General features: G+C 29.1%; 1 protein-coding gene across 1 annotated transcript in view; it reads right to left on the bottom strand.

Annotated features, from left to right (window-relative positions):
* Positions 1-7,796, bottom strand: part of LOC107456567 (sodium/potassium-transporting ATPase subunit alpha) — a 62,031-nt gene extending 54,235 nt beyond the window's left edge. The window contains exon 1 of the mRNA XM_043050245.3: positions 7,633-7,796. Within this exon, the coding sequence (XP_042906179.2) occupies positions 7,633-7,647 (15 nt within the window). The 5' untranslated portion in view covers positions 7,648-7,796. The remainder of the gene's footprint in view (positions 1-7,632) is intronic.
* Positions 7,797-16,294: the final 8,498 nt, after the last annotated feature.

Below are 16,294 nucleotides of genomic sequence, written 5' to 3'. Positions count from 1 at the left end.
TATTGATTTTTTTAATGATAAATAAGCGAAATTGTTATCGACTTTATACAAATTAGTTTGATTTTTGTTATAGCATATCCAGGGTCCGCGTTAAAGATTTAATTATTAGCCAGTAAATTAGCCAAATATAAAAAAACATCCGCCAATCTTCGAAAGTCTTCGCTAAATGGAAATCTTAACAAATTTTTATGATGACTTTTTTTCTTATAGAATTATTTAACAGGGCTTAATCGCATTTTGTGGTAGTATGTTTTAGGTTTATATTATTAAAACCCATTTCTAATTGGTAATGCGGGGCATCTACCGAAAATTACTGTAATGGAATAAAAAACACTGATTCGCTTAGAAAAATTCATTTTGACGGTAATTTTGAGGATCGAATTAAATACGTTTTTTTCTGTTCAGTGGAAAAAATCATTCGCCAATACTTTCGCCACAACATAATTTTATTCTCTAAATTTTCGATTTTATCCAATTTGGCGTGGTAGTGAATGCTTAGCGCGGGCCCTGCATATCTATTAACTCTATCTGTTGGTAATCTTGTTATTATTATAAATTAGACTTTTAAAAAAATGCTCGCTTGTTGATATTATATCAGACAAATCATACCCATTTCTTATCTGCCAACACGTGAACTTTTTTGTAAAGTTTTTTCTAGTGATACTGAAATAAAAATTGCAACAATAACCGAAAGCAGAAATTACTTAAATTTCATCAGCACCTAAAACCCCATTAGTGATTAGCGGTGAGTTTCTGTATGTTTTAATTAATTTGAATTAAATATGATCACGTACATTTTAAATCAAATGTATTAAATAAAAAGTTAATTATCAAAACCTTAATCTTGCTACCACTTTAAATATAAAAATAAAATCATCCGGTTGAAATAGGAAGAATTAGTAGCTGTGGTATTTATAACTCTTAAGATAGGCTCCTGGTGGTTCTTTATTACATACATACATATTCCTCATCACTCCGAATAGGAGCATAGGGCTTCTATCACAGCTTTCCATCTATTTTGCCTCTCTCCGTGTTTCTCCGATTGTTTTCAATTCGATTACTATCGTCCCGTGCCAAGTATTTTTATGTCTTACTCGTTTTTTATTGCCTTGAAGATTCAAGATTTTTTGAGGTTTACGTCGAACATGACCAATCCATTTACATTTTTGTTTAATTTCCAGGTCAATCGGTTTCTGTTTTGCTCTTCTAAGGATTTCTGCATTACAAATTTTATGGAACCACTTGATACACAAGATTCTTCTTAAACAGTTGTTAATGAATACTTGAAGTTTTTTTTTCTTCATGTTATTCTTATTGCAGTCTCCGATCCATATAGTAGAACAAATTTAACATTAGCATTGAAAATTCTAATTTTTGTTGAATTTATTGTTTTTTTGTTTTTCTGGAATTTATTGAGATTAGCACTGCTTCGAGTTTTGTTCAATCTATTTAGTATATTTTCCTAAGTTCCTCTATTGTTGTTAGTTATACTTCCAAAATATGTAAAACTGCTGACCTCCTCCAATTATTTTCCAAGAATATGTCATTTAATTGTTTACGATTAATTTTTAAAAGTTTAGTTTTATTTTGGTTGATAATAAGCCCCATTTTCTTTGCTCCCTAAGTTTAAAATGTTTATGTTTGAATGCAAGTTTTAGGATAATTGCAGGAACTTATTTATGAATTGGTCAAATTAAAAATTTCTTTCGGTAAAATGGGAATTTCCTCCCTACTTTAAATGTAAGTTCACGGCGCCCTCTACTTCGTGGTCGCACCCTCTGCTTCGAAGAAGTTGGATACAAAATAATGTAAAATGCACTTATGTAATGTATTTGAGTAATTATTTTACTTTCATTTAATTACTATTTAATTTGTTTTTTTATTTATTTTAGTTTATTTAACTATTTAATTTATCTAAGACAATATATTATATTTAAGATGGCGCCAATTGAAGGTAAACAACTCAGAATAAATTTATAAAACTAACGGTAAAACAGAATAATTTCTTTCTATATTTAGAAAACAAAACAAAAATTATGAACAATGAGAGAGAAAAGTTTTATCACCAAGATAAGACCTAGTGATAAGAAAAGCCCAGACAAATAACATCCGCTTGAATTATGAGGGAAGAGAGCAACTAGTATATCACTTTCCTGCACAGCACTCCTATCGGACTACTTAAGTGTCGCAAGCAATTTAATACTGTCATTTTTACTATTCGGTACAGACAATTTTCGCTATAAACGTTGTTTTTACTACTTGGTACAGCTAATTTTCTCTGTAAACGTTGTTTTTACTATTTGGTACAGCCAATTTCTCCGTAAACATTGTTTTTACTATTCGGTACAGCCAATTTCTGTTGTAAATGCTGATTTTACTATTCGGTACAACCAATTTTTGTTGTAATCGTTGTTTTTATTTAGATATATATTTAATCTACCTCATTGTGAATAATGATGAAGAAAAAATTGGGAAAATAATAATTTTTGAAAGAAACCCTTTCTCAGATTGTAAAAAAAAAAAGCCAAAATAATGAGATTGTATAGAGTTAAACTTCAAAAATGAGATTGTACTTTCAAAAATGAGATTGTATAGAGTTGAAAAAAAAGCCCTTTTTTCCAGATTGGGAATATTTGAAAGAGAAAATGTCAAGAAAATAATTTGGAAAAATAAACGTTTTTCAAATTAAAAAAAATTTAAACTAATAATTAGCAAAAGTAACTATTTCTCAGATTGTGTATACCTGAGAGAAAAAAAAATCAAAAGAATAACTTGTAAAAATAAGCCTATCTCAGATTAAAAAATGTCAAACAATTTTTGAGCCGTTGTGGCGCGGGGGATCGAGAGCTCTCCTCACAACGGGGTGACACTGGTTCGATCCCAGCAATGGCTGGGATTCTAATTCCGCACCCGGCTCGTATTGAGCACAATGTTGACAAAAAATATCCTCAGAGGTAGACGGATCATGGGTTAGAGTCCCCTTGCCGTTAGGCTAACCGTGGGATGCTTTCGTAGTTTCTCTCTTCATGTAAGGCAAATGCGGGTTAGTTTCAGCAAAAAGTCCTCTGTGAAGGCAAATATCTCCTAAAGCTTGATCCAGGAGAATCCCTTATCTTCTGAATTGGGTTCAAAATTATAAGGCTACAGAGTTGAACATTAGTAGTCCGAAATAGCATTGTCTGTTCAACGACGATTGTAAAGTAAAAAATAAAATAAAAATTATTTTATCATTAATAATTACTACCTTAAGATAGTATAGAAAATTTTTTGCTTATACAATTCTATTTTTTTTAAATATTATTTAAAAAAATAATAAAATGCAACAAATAATTATTAAAAATCATTTTGTATGTGGAATTCAAACTTAATAATTGTGGGTTATATAATAAAATAAAACTAATAACTTGAAAAAGTAAGTTTTTCTCAGATTTGTGAATATTTGAAGAAGAAAAAAATTCAAAAATATAGCTTGAAAAAGTAAGCCTTTCTCAGATTTAAAAAAAATGTCAAATTATTTTCTACAATTCAAACAAAAATGTCAAACTACTTTTTACAACCAATTTTCTTTCTCAGACGGTTATTAAATCATAAGATGTCCTTGTGATTTCTCGAATCATTAATGTGATTTCTCCTTCATCGAGAGAGGGAGATAACATTTTTGTAAATCAGATGGATCTGAATTACTGAAACTAAATATTTATGCCAGGGAAGGATCTGTTATAAAATTCCAGTCACAAGTACTTTTGATAAGGTGCGTCTTATCGCGCAATAATATAATAATGATGAACATTGCTTATTTTATCCTCTTCAACTTATGCATGTTACCATAAATGACCGAAATCAAGAGAATGTCGACTTTCATCTGCGAATGTCAACAATCACATAGTCGCTTTAGTGAATGTCCGAAATATGTGTTGCATCCAATTTTATCATAATTTATTCGTTGATATCATTATATTTATTCGTATATTTTAATATCTGCTGAAGATAGATTAGGGAAAACGTCAGTGTTCGGAGTACCGGTTAAATGCATACTGAATAATGGCATTTGGCCTTAAAAAAAACATTGATGTAGGGCATACCGGACAAATGTATACCACGTAGTGGCACTTAACTGGACCTAATATATATTTCGCACATTTACTAAAGCGACTATGTGATTGTGTCAACATTTACCGGTGGAAATCAACAACCACCAATATCGGTCATTCACAGTAGCATGTTCACTAGAAATATACAAAGTATACTTCCAGTGTATATATATATATATATATATATATATATATATATATATATATATATATATATATATATATATATATATATATATATATATATATATATATATATATATATATATATATATATATATATATATATATATATATATAAAGAGAGTGTCCTAAATAGCTTTTAAACTAATAATCGGATTTTCACAAAATTCAATTTTAAATACTACCCCTTATCACAATTTTAAATAATCTTAAAACCATAGTTATATGATAAATAAATAGTGCAGACAATGCTTTAAGGTACATAAAAACGTACTTTTTCTGAATGAACGTACCCGATTTCAACGGAATCGAATTTTTGGCTATCGAAATCAAGGAAAAGGCAGCAATCTAAAAAATAGGGTAGCCATAGTTTCCTTAAGAGAGTGGTTTAAAATTAGAGCCTCCATAATTTTAATTTTTGAATATTTTGACATATCTCGATAATCCACAGATAACACACAAAAAATGATATTTAAAAGCTATTTAATTTTAAAATAAATGGGAAAACAATTGTATTTTAAAGTAGAAACATTATCTTAATCAATATAAACTTAAAGGACAAAATCCTAAACTAAAAAAAAAGCCTAAGCAAAACACTAAAAATCATTCGTTTTAATTTCCAAAAAACAAACTTTTAAAACTATATATATATTTTTTTTTGGGGGGGGGGGATTTTCACAAAAGTGCTGTTCGATCAATTTCTATCAATTTCGGACTTTTCAATTAAAATTATTCCCTTGAAAATAATATAAATAACTAAAATAATTATAAATAGCTATCATAAGTATAAATGATAATAAATAAATTATATTTAGAATGCATAAATATATAACAAAAATAAATAAATGATTTTAATGTTTTTTTTTTTTTTGCATGGATTAATGTTTGAGTAAACGAGATTTATTATTTCCTGCAAAATAGATTTTGATTCGCCCAAATTGAGATAAGGCGAAATATGCAAAAATCAACAATGATAAGGAGTGCTATTTTAACTACAATATTTCTCCGATGTTTTTAAGGCTCAAAATCCGCTTCCTTTGGAAGCAAAAAAAGAAGGTCTATAATGTGAAATTACGTTTAGCGTCTTATTTAGTGAATACGGCTGAACCATTTAATGTAATTTTATTTTGAAGCAGTCGTTGAACAGCCGACCCAATTTTTTGTTTACGATTACTAACGTTCACCTCCGCAGCCTTGTAATTTTGAACCCAATTCAGAAAACTAGGGAACTCCTGTATCAAGTATTATGAGAAATTTGCCTTCGTGGAGGACTTTTTAATGGAACTAACCCACATTTGCGTTACATGGTAGGGAAAACCACGAAAACCTCCCATGGTTACTTTGACGGCAAGGGGATTTTAACCCATGATCCGTCTACCACTGAGAATGATTCACGTTGGCATTGTGGTCGGTGCAAGTTAGATGCGGAATTCGCATCGCTGGGATTCGAACCTGGTTCACCTCATTGAAAGGCGAAAGCTTTATTCCTTGAGCCGTCACGGCTAGCACCATTTAATTAACATTTTTTAAAATTGGTATTATTAGGATTACATGTTAAAATATGAAAATCCGATCGTTTTAAAAAAAGCTATTCACGCACGCGTTTTTTCGTTTCTTATACTTGCGTTAGTCCGTGTCATGTGATCCTTTAATCAAACCTTCATCTCCTCTTTCGACAAAAGATCAATTTTTATCGCGTCTTTCACTTTCACGATTTTTAGAATTTCTCAAATAAAATTAAGAGTTTTTTAATTAATTATTTTACATTTAGTGTCAATCTACAGATTATTTTTGGGAGCATTTATGGTGGCTCAGGGGAAAGAGCTTTCCCCCTCCAGTGAGGTGAACCGGTTTCGATTCCCAGCAATGACAGGTCGATACGAATTCCGCACCTCGTTCGCACCGACCATCGTGCTGATGTAAAATATAATCAGTGGTAGATGGATCACGGGTTTGAGTCCCCTTCCCATCAGGCTAAACGTGTGAGGTTTTCGTAGTTTTTCTCACCATGTAGCGAAAATGCGGGTTAGTTCCATCAGAAAGTCCTCCACGAAGGCAAATTTCTCCCACTACTCGATCCAGGAGTTCTCTTGTCTTCTGGATTGGGTTCAAAATGACAAGGCTACGGAGTTGAAAATTAGTAGTCGCAAACCCGCAAATTGGGTCAGCTGTTCAACGGCGGTTACAAAATAAATGTTCATAGTCAGTCTAGTTGCATCAGAAATATTTTTGTTGATTTGTGCTTCTCGTAATATTGCGTGGCTCATTAACATTTCAACAACTTTGCTCGTAAACATTGCATTGCTCATCGCTAGCGTTACTAACTGTATTAATTTGTTGGTTAACAAAACATCATTGTATTATTTGCTAGTTAATATTGCATAGTTTTTCTCATTATTGCAATGCTTTGTTCGTTTAAATGATTGCTAGTTAATACTGCATTGCAAGCTAATATTGCTTTTCTGCAATTTTTTTCTTAAATCAGCAACACAAAGGGAACAATTTTTCTAAAACTAATGTTCCATTAAACTTGGATATTGGTCAATATTATTTAGATATTCCATTATTTAGATTAATTGAGTGAAATATCTTACCTTAATATTTTTACAAACATTTTTAATTACTTTTCTATTCCTTTTTTTTTTAAAAAAAATGGAATTTTTTTGATATTGAACAATATTAGGGTTGGTTGGAATGCTTTCCATAACAGTGCTACAGAAGTGATTGTTAAATAAGGATGGGCAGAAGCTGGCTTTTTTTTTGCATTCGATAAAAAGCAACAAAAAAAAGAAGAAAAAAAGAAGAAAAAAAAGAAATTAGTCTCAAATAACACTGAAATTTTGGTCAAAAATTGGATTTGTAATGTTGCATGAATGTCTATTATGTTACATGAAGTTATTTCGGAGATATATAGTTTAAAAAACAAAAATTTATAAAATGAAAATTTCAAAAATTTATTAGTTAATTATATTTTAAATTTACTTGCGTTCTTTTAAACACAACACTTTTTGAAAAGCATGGTTTTTGATATCTTGATTTCTTAATGAGATCTTGATTTGATATCTTGATTTCTTCCCGAGTGCGATCATACTAATATCGAGTAATACCAATAGTTTCTTTCAAAAAGCTCAGAATTTAGAGGAAAAAAATTTGAATTTTTTTTAAAATTTTATTTCTGAATTTGAAACATAAATCTTTATTAATTCATAAAGGATGCTAATTTATTTATAATTGATATCAATTGGGCAAGCATTTTCATCTTTTCTGCACAATTATACAAAATCTGGACATTTCAATACATCAGCTTATTATTGGAAAGCTTGTTTCTAAACATTAAAAAAAAACATTTTCTACTTACTTTTGTGCCACCCATTTTCAACAATTATTCATTAATTTTTATTTTTTAAAATTTAGACATAACCACAACTGGCTACACTGCCCGAATCCTGTAATCTGTGTTTAATGTTAGCGGCATAAAATCCTTTCACGTGATCTGAACTAAAAATTGTGACGTTTGACTCCTATCCCCCCTCCCACTTTCGTGACGAAAACGGTTATTTAACCAATAGAGAGAGGGCAATACCTCGTTATCGCCTATGGAGCTTTCTTGAAGATTTATATGACTATTTTTAAGAAGTTTTTCATGGCATTCCAACTTTTCAGCACCTTTTCGTTTAGTGAACGCAATAGAGATTAAAAGAGTGTGACGATTGGAGATAGATGCGATTTTTTTTCTTCTTCTCTGTATTATTACTTTTATAGATAACTGTAAACGAAATTTTTAACTCTGAACTTAAAAATGATTTTACTCAATTCATGTTTCTCATTTTTCATAGACTCCTATGCTGCAGAAACATTGATTGAAATCTGTTGTAACAAAACTTCATCTATAAACATACATTGAATTTTCTAAATTTATATTTGTGCAAATTTTAAATACATTGAATTGGATATGTTGAATACATTGATTTGAAATCTTGAAATTCGAAATTCCATCGATGAACTTGAAATGACTCACTTGACATTAATGTATTTTTTTAATCACTTCTAATTTGCCTTCAATATGCAGTTAAGATTGAAATCTGATGTGTCAAAACTCCATCGATAAACTTAAAAATAAGTTTATGTATCCATTAATAAACTTAAAAATACGTCTATTACATATGCTCCGCTACATATATTATACGGCATAGAGCTGAAATCTGATGTCACGAGACTTCATCCATAAATGTGATTTACAGTGCGCAAAAAAAGGACGACCCTGAATAATTTTTGATTTTATGATCTACTTTATAGCTCACAATCCCATTTTGCAGCAGTGGATTGAAATTAGATATCATATAACTTTATCTATGAACTTGAAATACACACTGTTGACAGTGGTGCTTTTTTTCACACCCTCTCAATATGCATGCATCATGCAGCATAAAACTGAAATCAGATATCACAAACTTCATCTATGCACTTAAAATTCATTTACTCACTTTATATTTATGTATTGCTCTACACACCCTATCTGCGAACGTAAATGCTGCCTAAAACAGAAAACTGATATCGCAAAACTCAAACTATAAACTTAAGATGCGTTTGCATCAGGGCCGGATTACCCTTTAGGTCAGACTAGGCCATGGCCTGGGGCCCCCAATAATCAGGGGCCTCCTTAAATTGGATTTTTTGAAAATAAATTAAGAAAAACAATGATTTTTCAAATTTTTTCAAAATTTTATGATTATTTTTTAGTTCTAATTTAATAAAATAAAGTAAAATTTAATTTAGTATTATTTTAAATATGCTTTCTTAAATGAAAAGATACTTTTATATTTGAATAAATAAAAAATATACGAGAAAAATACTTAATCTAAGGGCCCCAAAAATTTGAATGGCACCTCGTACGCTCAATCCGCCCCAGCTTTGCATCAGTGTTTTTTTCCCCCTAACAATCTTTATGTTGCATAGATATTGCAGCATCGGATTGAAATTAGATATCACATCGATGAACTTGAAATAGCATTTACAGTAAGTAAATGCTATTTCAAGTGCAAATTCATGCATATTTCTTCTGCACTCCTAATCTGCATACTTTGTGCAGAATAAAACTGAAATCGGATGTCATGTAGCTTCATTTATTAAATTTAAAATGCATTTACTTAATGTATTATTATTTTCGTATTTTTAATCTAATCCTGTTTCCAATGTAGTGCGCAATATGAGATTAAAATTTGATATCATAAAGCTCAGTCAAGAAATGTATTTATTTAATACATTATTTCATTTTACATTTATACGATTGTTTTGCATACCCTTACTCAAAAATTGAGGTTTTTTTGAGGTATTTTTCAAAGGTATAAATGAGTTTCCATTTTAAATAACGTCGTTAGGTTGAAAAGGGTGCGAATGAGTACCTAAAATATATCTTAAGTATACCTCCAGAGGTATATATGTATCAACCTGAGGTGTTTCATCTTACATCTGCAGAGAGGCAGATATCTACTACTTTAAGATGTTTCGTTTTCAACCTTAAGTTGTTACTTGTCAACCTGAAGTATATTTTTTTACACCTGCGGAAGTATTTATTCAACAACCAAAAGTGTTTCATTTAACACTTTCTGGATTATTCACAGATTATTCAGGATCTACCTCAAGTGTATTTTTTGACAGTTGTAAAGGTACTAACTTGAAGTGCTTTATGTTCTACCTCAGGTTATTATATTTCAACCTCAAGTATATGTTTTATGCTTTTAGAGGTATTTTTATCAACTTAAGGTGCATCATTTTAGACATCAAGTTATTATAGATCAACCTCAAGTGTATTTTTCGATCGTTGGACAGACTGTTTTTTATGAACGTGAGGTGTTCCATGTTGTACTTTAGTTTATTAATTTTTAACTTCAAGTGTGGATTTATATAGTTGTTGAGGTATTTATTTATCTACTTAAGGTATGTTATTTTTCACTTCCGGTTATTATAAATCAACATCAAATGTATTTTAGACACTTGCAAAGGTTATTTTTTATTAACACGAGGTGTTCCAATTCTACCTTAGGTTAATATTTCGTAATCGCAAGTATATATTTTTGTATTTTTAGAGGAATTAATTTATCAACCAAAGAAGCGACATTTTACGTTTCAGGGTTTTATAGTTCATCCTAAAGATGTTTTTTTAATACTTACGAAGGCAATAATTCACAAACATAAGGAGTTATACAGCCCACATAGTTTATTACTCTTTAACCTCACTATTATTTATATTACATAAAGAATAGTATATCTTTACATTTTTTTCATTAGTAGAGATTTTCCTTTATCAACCTGGAAGTTATTATTATTACACGCTCGGCAGTAATTGCTTCTTTTGCTAAGCTATAAAAAAAGTTTCAAATACATAATTCTTCTGTAATTTTAATAGATTTAATTAAATTATCTTGAAATGACACTGTTTAACATGAAATGATCCGAATTGACACAGTTTAAAAAAAAAATTGTTGTTGAGGGAACTCACATTTTTATAAGGTGCTTGAATTTTCAAAGCTATAAAAAGAACTGCAAATTTATATAACTAGTCAGCTGACATTCAAAATAATTTTATTTAAAACTGAAATTTCCTTTTTTTTTTTTACAAACCATCAAAATTATTTCAAATATTGATTCTGTCTCTCTGTTGAAAGTCGGAAGTATCGAAACCTAAAAACAACGAAATATGAATTAGTAAAAAAGTCATATTTACAATAATATCGGCAGGTTTTAAAATATTAGAATCAAATGATCTTCTACAGAATTGATTAAACAAAATAAATTGTTGTTTTGCATGATTTAAATTAATTGGAAGAAACTAATTTTCTTTCTCAGATAAATGGCATGCCACTTCTGTCTCTTCTATTCCATCCTCGTAGCTAAAAGAGTTTAAAAGTGTGACAGGTACCACCACAAAATAAAATACATTGAAGAAAGCACTAGCATTAAAAACCTTAACAGAAATTCAAATATATAATTCCAATCTTATTAGGAAATTTTAACACGTTTTATTTTTCCATGATTGAACCTTTTTTTTCTCATAATGGCACTTACAAGTTTGATAATTAGATTTTTTTCTTTTTTCTTAAAAATCTTTACATAAACTCATTAAAACTAATAGATTTTAAATCAATTTTTGACTTTGATTCTGAAAAGGACTTTTATTGTCAATCGCATCAGAGTTTCACAAAAATAGTTACTTTAATATTTTAATCAATCTAATCAAGAATCAACAATCGTTTAATAACATAAAATTTGAATGAACAATTTGAAGTGAATTTAAGTTAGGTACCATTTTTTATACCCAATAGAATAAAACTAGCCGCAAGCTAATAGGAGCATTTGTTTCAAAGTTGTGAGCAATTTTATGAGAAGAAAATGTCTAAGAGAGAACGATTTGAAATAATGCTTTTAAAATAGATTGAATAAAATATTTCCTAAGTGACTTATACCGAGCATAATAAAACTAATTGTTAGTTGCTACAATCGTTTGTACAAATATAAAAACATATCCCATAGGATGAAATTCAAAAATTGCATATAGCTTTCATACAATAAGTGCTTTTATTTACAATTGAATTTATCCGATTCAGCATTAATATTACATAAGAAACCATACTGACTTACGTCTAAAAAAATTTAAGATTTCCGAAACTCGTTAATTTTTGAAGTAGTAACTGCATAAAAATGCTCATAACCTTGAACCAAATTGTCATATAAACTTGAAATCGGGTTTTATTTCATTCTGCTTAATATTCTAATCAGTAATAACAATTTGCCTAGTAAATAATTAACATGGGTAAATTGCAAAAAAAAAAAAAAAAAAACATGAAGTGAAAAATAACAGTTCTGTGATCAAGCATAAAAAGTGAGCTAGTACAGTTATTAGTTTTAAATTATCAATGCCATGCAAACTATTGTTATCAACAATCACATAAATTTAGTAGTTTATTTTGTGAGCTTCCTTTTTCTTTTTGGTATAAATTCCGAACTATTTCCCTGGGCAAGGTTGAGCAGTAGCTTGCTGGCCACTTCTTCTTCGCTGTTGCATGTGTGCTATATACAGACTAGGTCATCTTAGCAATATCAGGGTACTACTTGTGGATAAGCTCTGTAATATATATATATATATATATATATATATATATATATATATATATATATATATATATATATATATATATATATATATATATATATATATATATATATATATATATATATATATATATAAGTTCAAAATGAAAAATAAAGCAAAGAAAAATAGGGGGTGGGAAATAATAAGTAAAAAAATAACAAACAACATATTATTAAAAAAAAAAAAAATATGAAATTTTAATTAAAAAACCGGAAAAAAAGCCGGAAAAAAAAAGATATAATCTTTTCTTCAGCCCACACGATTATATCCGCAAAACAGAGTGCTTTCTGATATTGTATCAATAAAGCCAAAGCAAAATATATTAATACAATAGTGTGAGGAGCACTCAAAATTTTTTTTTATAAAATAACTACATAAAAATAGATCATAAAAAGTAAACATAACATGTAAAAACAGATAATAAAATAAAATAAAAAGAAAAAACATTAAAAAGGGTTAAAATTATCTGCTAAAATTTTTTCTTTGTTAATTTTTCCATGTGCAAATTCATTTCGGGCAAATCCGTGTTAAAATTATCTATTAAAATTCTTTCTTTGATAATTTAAATAATTTTTCTATGTGCTAATCCATATCGTGCAAATCCGCGGCTAAAATTATTTGCAAAGCAGGCAATTTATGTTTCTCTTTTCTATTTTATATTTTTCTTAAATAAACATCTATCTTCTAAAACTATTTATGATCAATTTTTAAAATTATCCAGTATAATATTACCTTGCGCACATCCATTTCGGGACCATCCTTGGTAACTAACAAATCAAAACTCAGAATAACAAATCACTTCAGCAGTGCAGTAAGAACGACACTTTAAAACCCTCTTGTTACACTCAATTTGCGCTTTTGCTTTCATCTTTTGTTTTCATATTTTGTAATCTGGCAATCTTTCTGCGAAAACATTTTTAAATCATTCTTGAAAAATATCTGTCCATGTAAGTTGTTATGATTTTGCTACTCGCTTTATAGTCCCCCCTTTTTAATGTTTTTTCTTTTTATTTTATTTTATTATCTGTTTTTACATGTTATTTTTACTTTTTATGATCTATTTTTATGTAGTTATTTTATAAAAAAAATTTTTGAGTGCTCCTCACACTATTGTATTAATATATTTTGCTTTGGCTTTATTGATACAATATCAGAAAGCACTCTGTTTTGCGGATATAATCGTGTGGGCTGAAGAAAAGATTATATCTTTTTTTTCCGGCTTTTTTTCCGGTTTTTTAATTAAAATTTCATATTTTTTTTTTTTAAATAATATGTTGTTTGTTATTTTTTTACTTATTATTTCCCACCCCCTATTTTTCTTTGTTTTATTCTTCATTTTGAACTTATCTAATGAGTGCTGTTTACTTGCAGCTTAGGCGCAATAAATGATACTTATTGTTTTCCTTAACTTTCTTAGTGTTTTCTTGTATTTATTTATTTATTATATATATATATATATATATATATATATATATATATATATATATATATATATATATATATATATATATATATATATATATATATATATATATATATATATATATGGAGAGAGAGGGGGGGGCCACAATATAACTAATTGTTTACATTATATTACATTTCAAAATTTAGAAAACGTGTTGCCTTAACAACAGAAGAATAAAATAAATCAAAGCGGTGTCAAATTGAACCGTGTTTCCGTTAAAGTTTGCAGAAACATTTGAAAGCCCGTAGCAAACTCTTCAATTAAAGTTTATGTTAGATGTCTCTGAAAAACGACTGTACGATTAATATTTTTCTTTCCAATATTTCTTTAATAAATTGTCTTTACTGTCCCCCTGTAAGGATTATCTTAAATTTCTATTAATATAAGGTAAGTGTAAATTATTCAAATTTTTAAAAAATATATTACTATTTCCAAGGAAATAATCTTATTTTTTTCAATAAATGCCAAGAATGTTTAAAATGTAATTTCATAATTAAATTTAACATATCTAAAAATCATATTTCAGTCCTTATGTTACATTTTGCTAGAACTAAATATTTACCTTTTCAAAATTTTTTATTTCATTATAAAAATTGTGATAAAGTTTCAGCGTCCTTTGTTTAGGACTGTGTAGCCCCACGTGCATGAATGCGTTCAAATGGAATCATATTATTATAACCATATTTTCAAGTTGGATAATGTAGTTCAATTTTGCACTCTATTAAGGTTATAGCTCCTATATTCCTAACTTTAGTGAAAGTTTCCTAGTTGTTCTTGCGAAGGAAAATAAAAAAGTTACAGTTTTGAGTACCTAAAACTTGAAGTCAAGTTTTTGGTTAAATACTATTTTAGTGTAAAAAATTGTCTGGTTTAAAAACAGATCAATATTTTCAAATATTTTACTTTTAAAAAATAGCCAATTTGACGACATTTCTTTACGAAAATCAAACAAAAAGTTACAGTTTAAGGGCTTTGAACTCGAAGCAAAGTTTAGGTAACATACATGTTATGGTGACTTAAAATGTGATCTGGACTTTAGAACAAACAAATGGCTCAGATATTTAAAAAAAACTATTTAACTTCTTTTGAAAGTTGTCAATTTAGAGAGATTTTTTAAACTACGTAAAACTTATTAAAATCTATAAATAATTCTAATTTTTATGACAGGTCGGGATAGCCTGGTCGGTAAGGTGCTGGGCCCATGTTCGAGAGTTCGTGGGTTCGAACCCCGCCTGCCGAAGATGTGTAGTAAAGTGACTGATGCAAGTTAAATCTGTCGAGTCGCAAACGTCCTCCATGTTTCCATAACAAATCAAAACCTCTGGGGGTACTGGATTGGAGATCGATCGTTCTCTGATTCAGGTCAAAATTACGATCTGTGTGTGGATGAATGGATGTATGAATGGGTCCGCCCTATAAAAGGGTGTGACACATGATGTGGCAGAAGTCGAATTCTTGGCCATAGATGGCGCCACTGGAAAAACAAGAACAATCGCACCCCCTCTGCCTAAACAGGCATACTTCAACAACAGCAATTTTTATGACAAGTTCGCAAGTTTTTATGAGCACAGACACATAGCAATTTTAAAAAAAACGTTTCAAATACAAAGAAAAATGTTATGACAAACGCTTTTCATGTTCACAAAATCATAGCAATCCTTCATAAATAAATTTTGCGCCGTTAACTAAGAATTAAAATCAAGAACTATGTACAAAAATGGACAAAATTTAGCGTAGCAGGCATCAGTAGACGGAAGTAGCGCACTACAAGTAATGAAACAACTGTAGTCGCTACTTTTTTTTGTAGTTTGCAGTGTAGTGTGCAACTTTTGTAAAATGAAAGTAGTGAAGTGAGTAATGAGATACAAAAAAAAAACAGTAGCTTGTAGCGATTCCTGACAACGACTTTTTACGTTAGCATAATAAAGAAACAGAGTTCTAACACAACTAATTTTTCGAATTTGATGTGTACAAATCTTCGAGGGTACATAAATGGATATACAATTTAAAATGCTCCTGTGAGTTAACAGGAATTACGTATTTAGAATCAAGAAAAGCTAATAATTGAACTTACAAATTACGAATAATAGATAATTTATCACTTTGGTCGATTGAACTATGAAACATTGATTTTATTTCAAAAAAAGGAAACACATTTTCGATGTATTTAATTTCTTAGAGGAAACAAAAAAGCATTAAACACTTAACAAAATTGATAGTTCAAAAAAAAAATGTTTCAGAATAACAAACTGATTCATGTAAACATGTATATATATTTCTATTCATGTATAATATAAACCACTTTTATTATTTAAAACCATTTTTAGCATATATATGTAAATTAATTTCTACATCAAAGTTTGGTTCTTTAAAGTAGTGAAGTAGTCACTACATTTCGAAAGTAGT

Source organism: Parasteatoda tepidariorum, chromosome 8 (assembly GCF_982258835.1).
Source record: "Parasteatoda tepidariorum strain Cologne lab strain chromosome 8, Ptep-v5.0, whole genome shotgun sequence".
Lineage (NCBI taxonomy): Eukaryota > Metazoa > Arthropoda > Arachnida > Araneae > Theridiidae > Parasteatoda > Parasteatoda tepidariorum.
The sequence above is the reverse complement of the archived record's forward strand: the minus strand, read 5'-3'. Positions and strand labels throughout refer to the sequence as shown.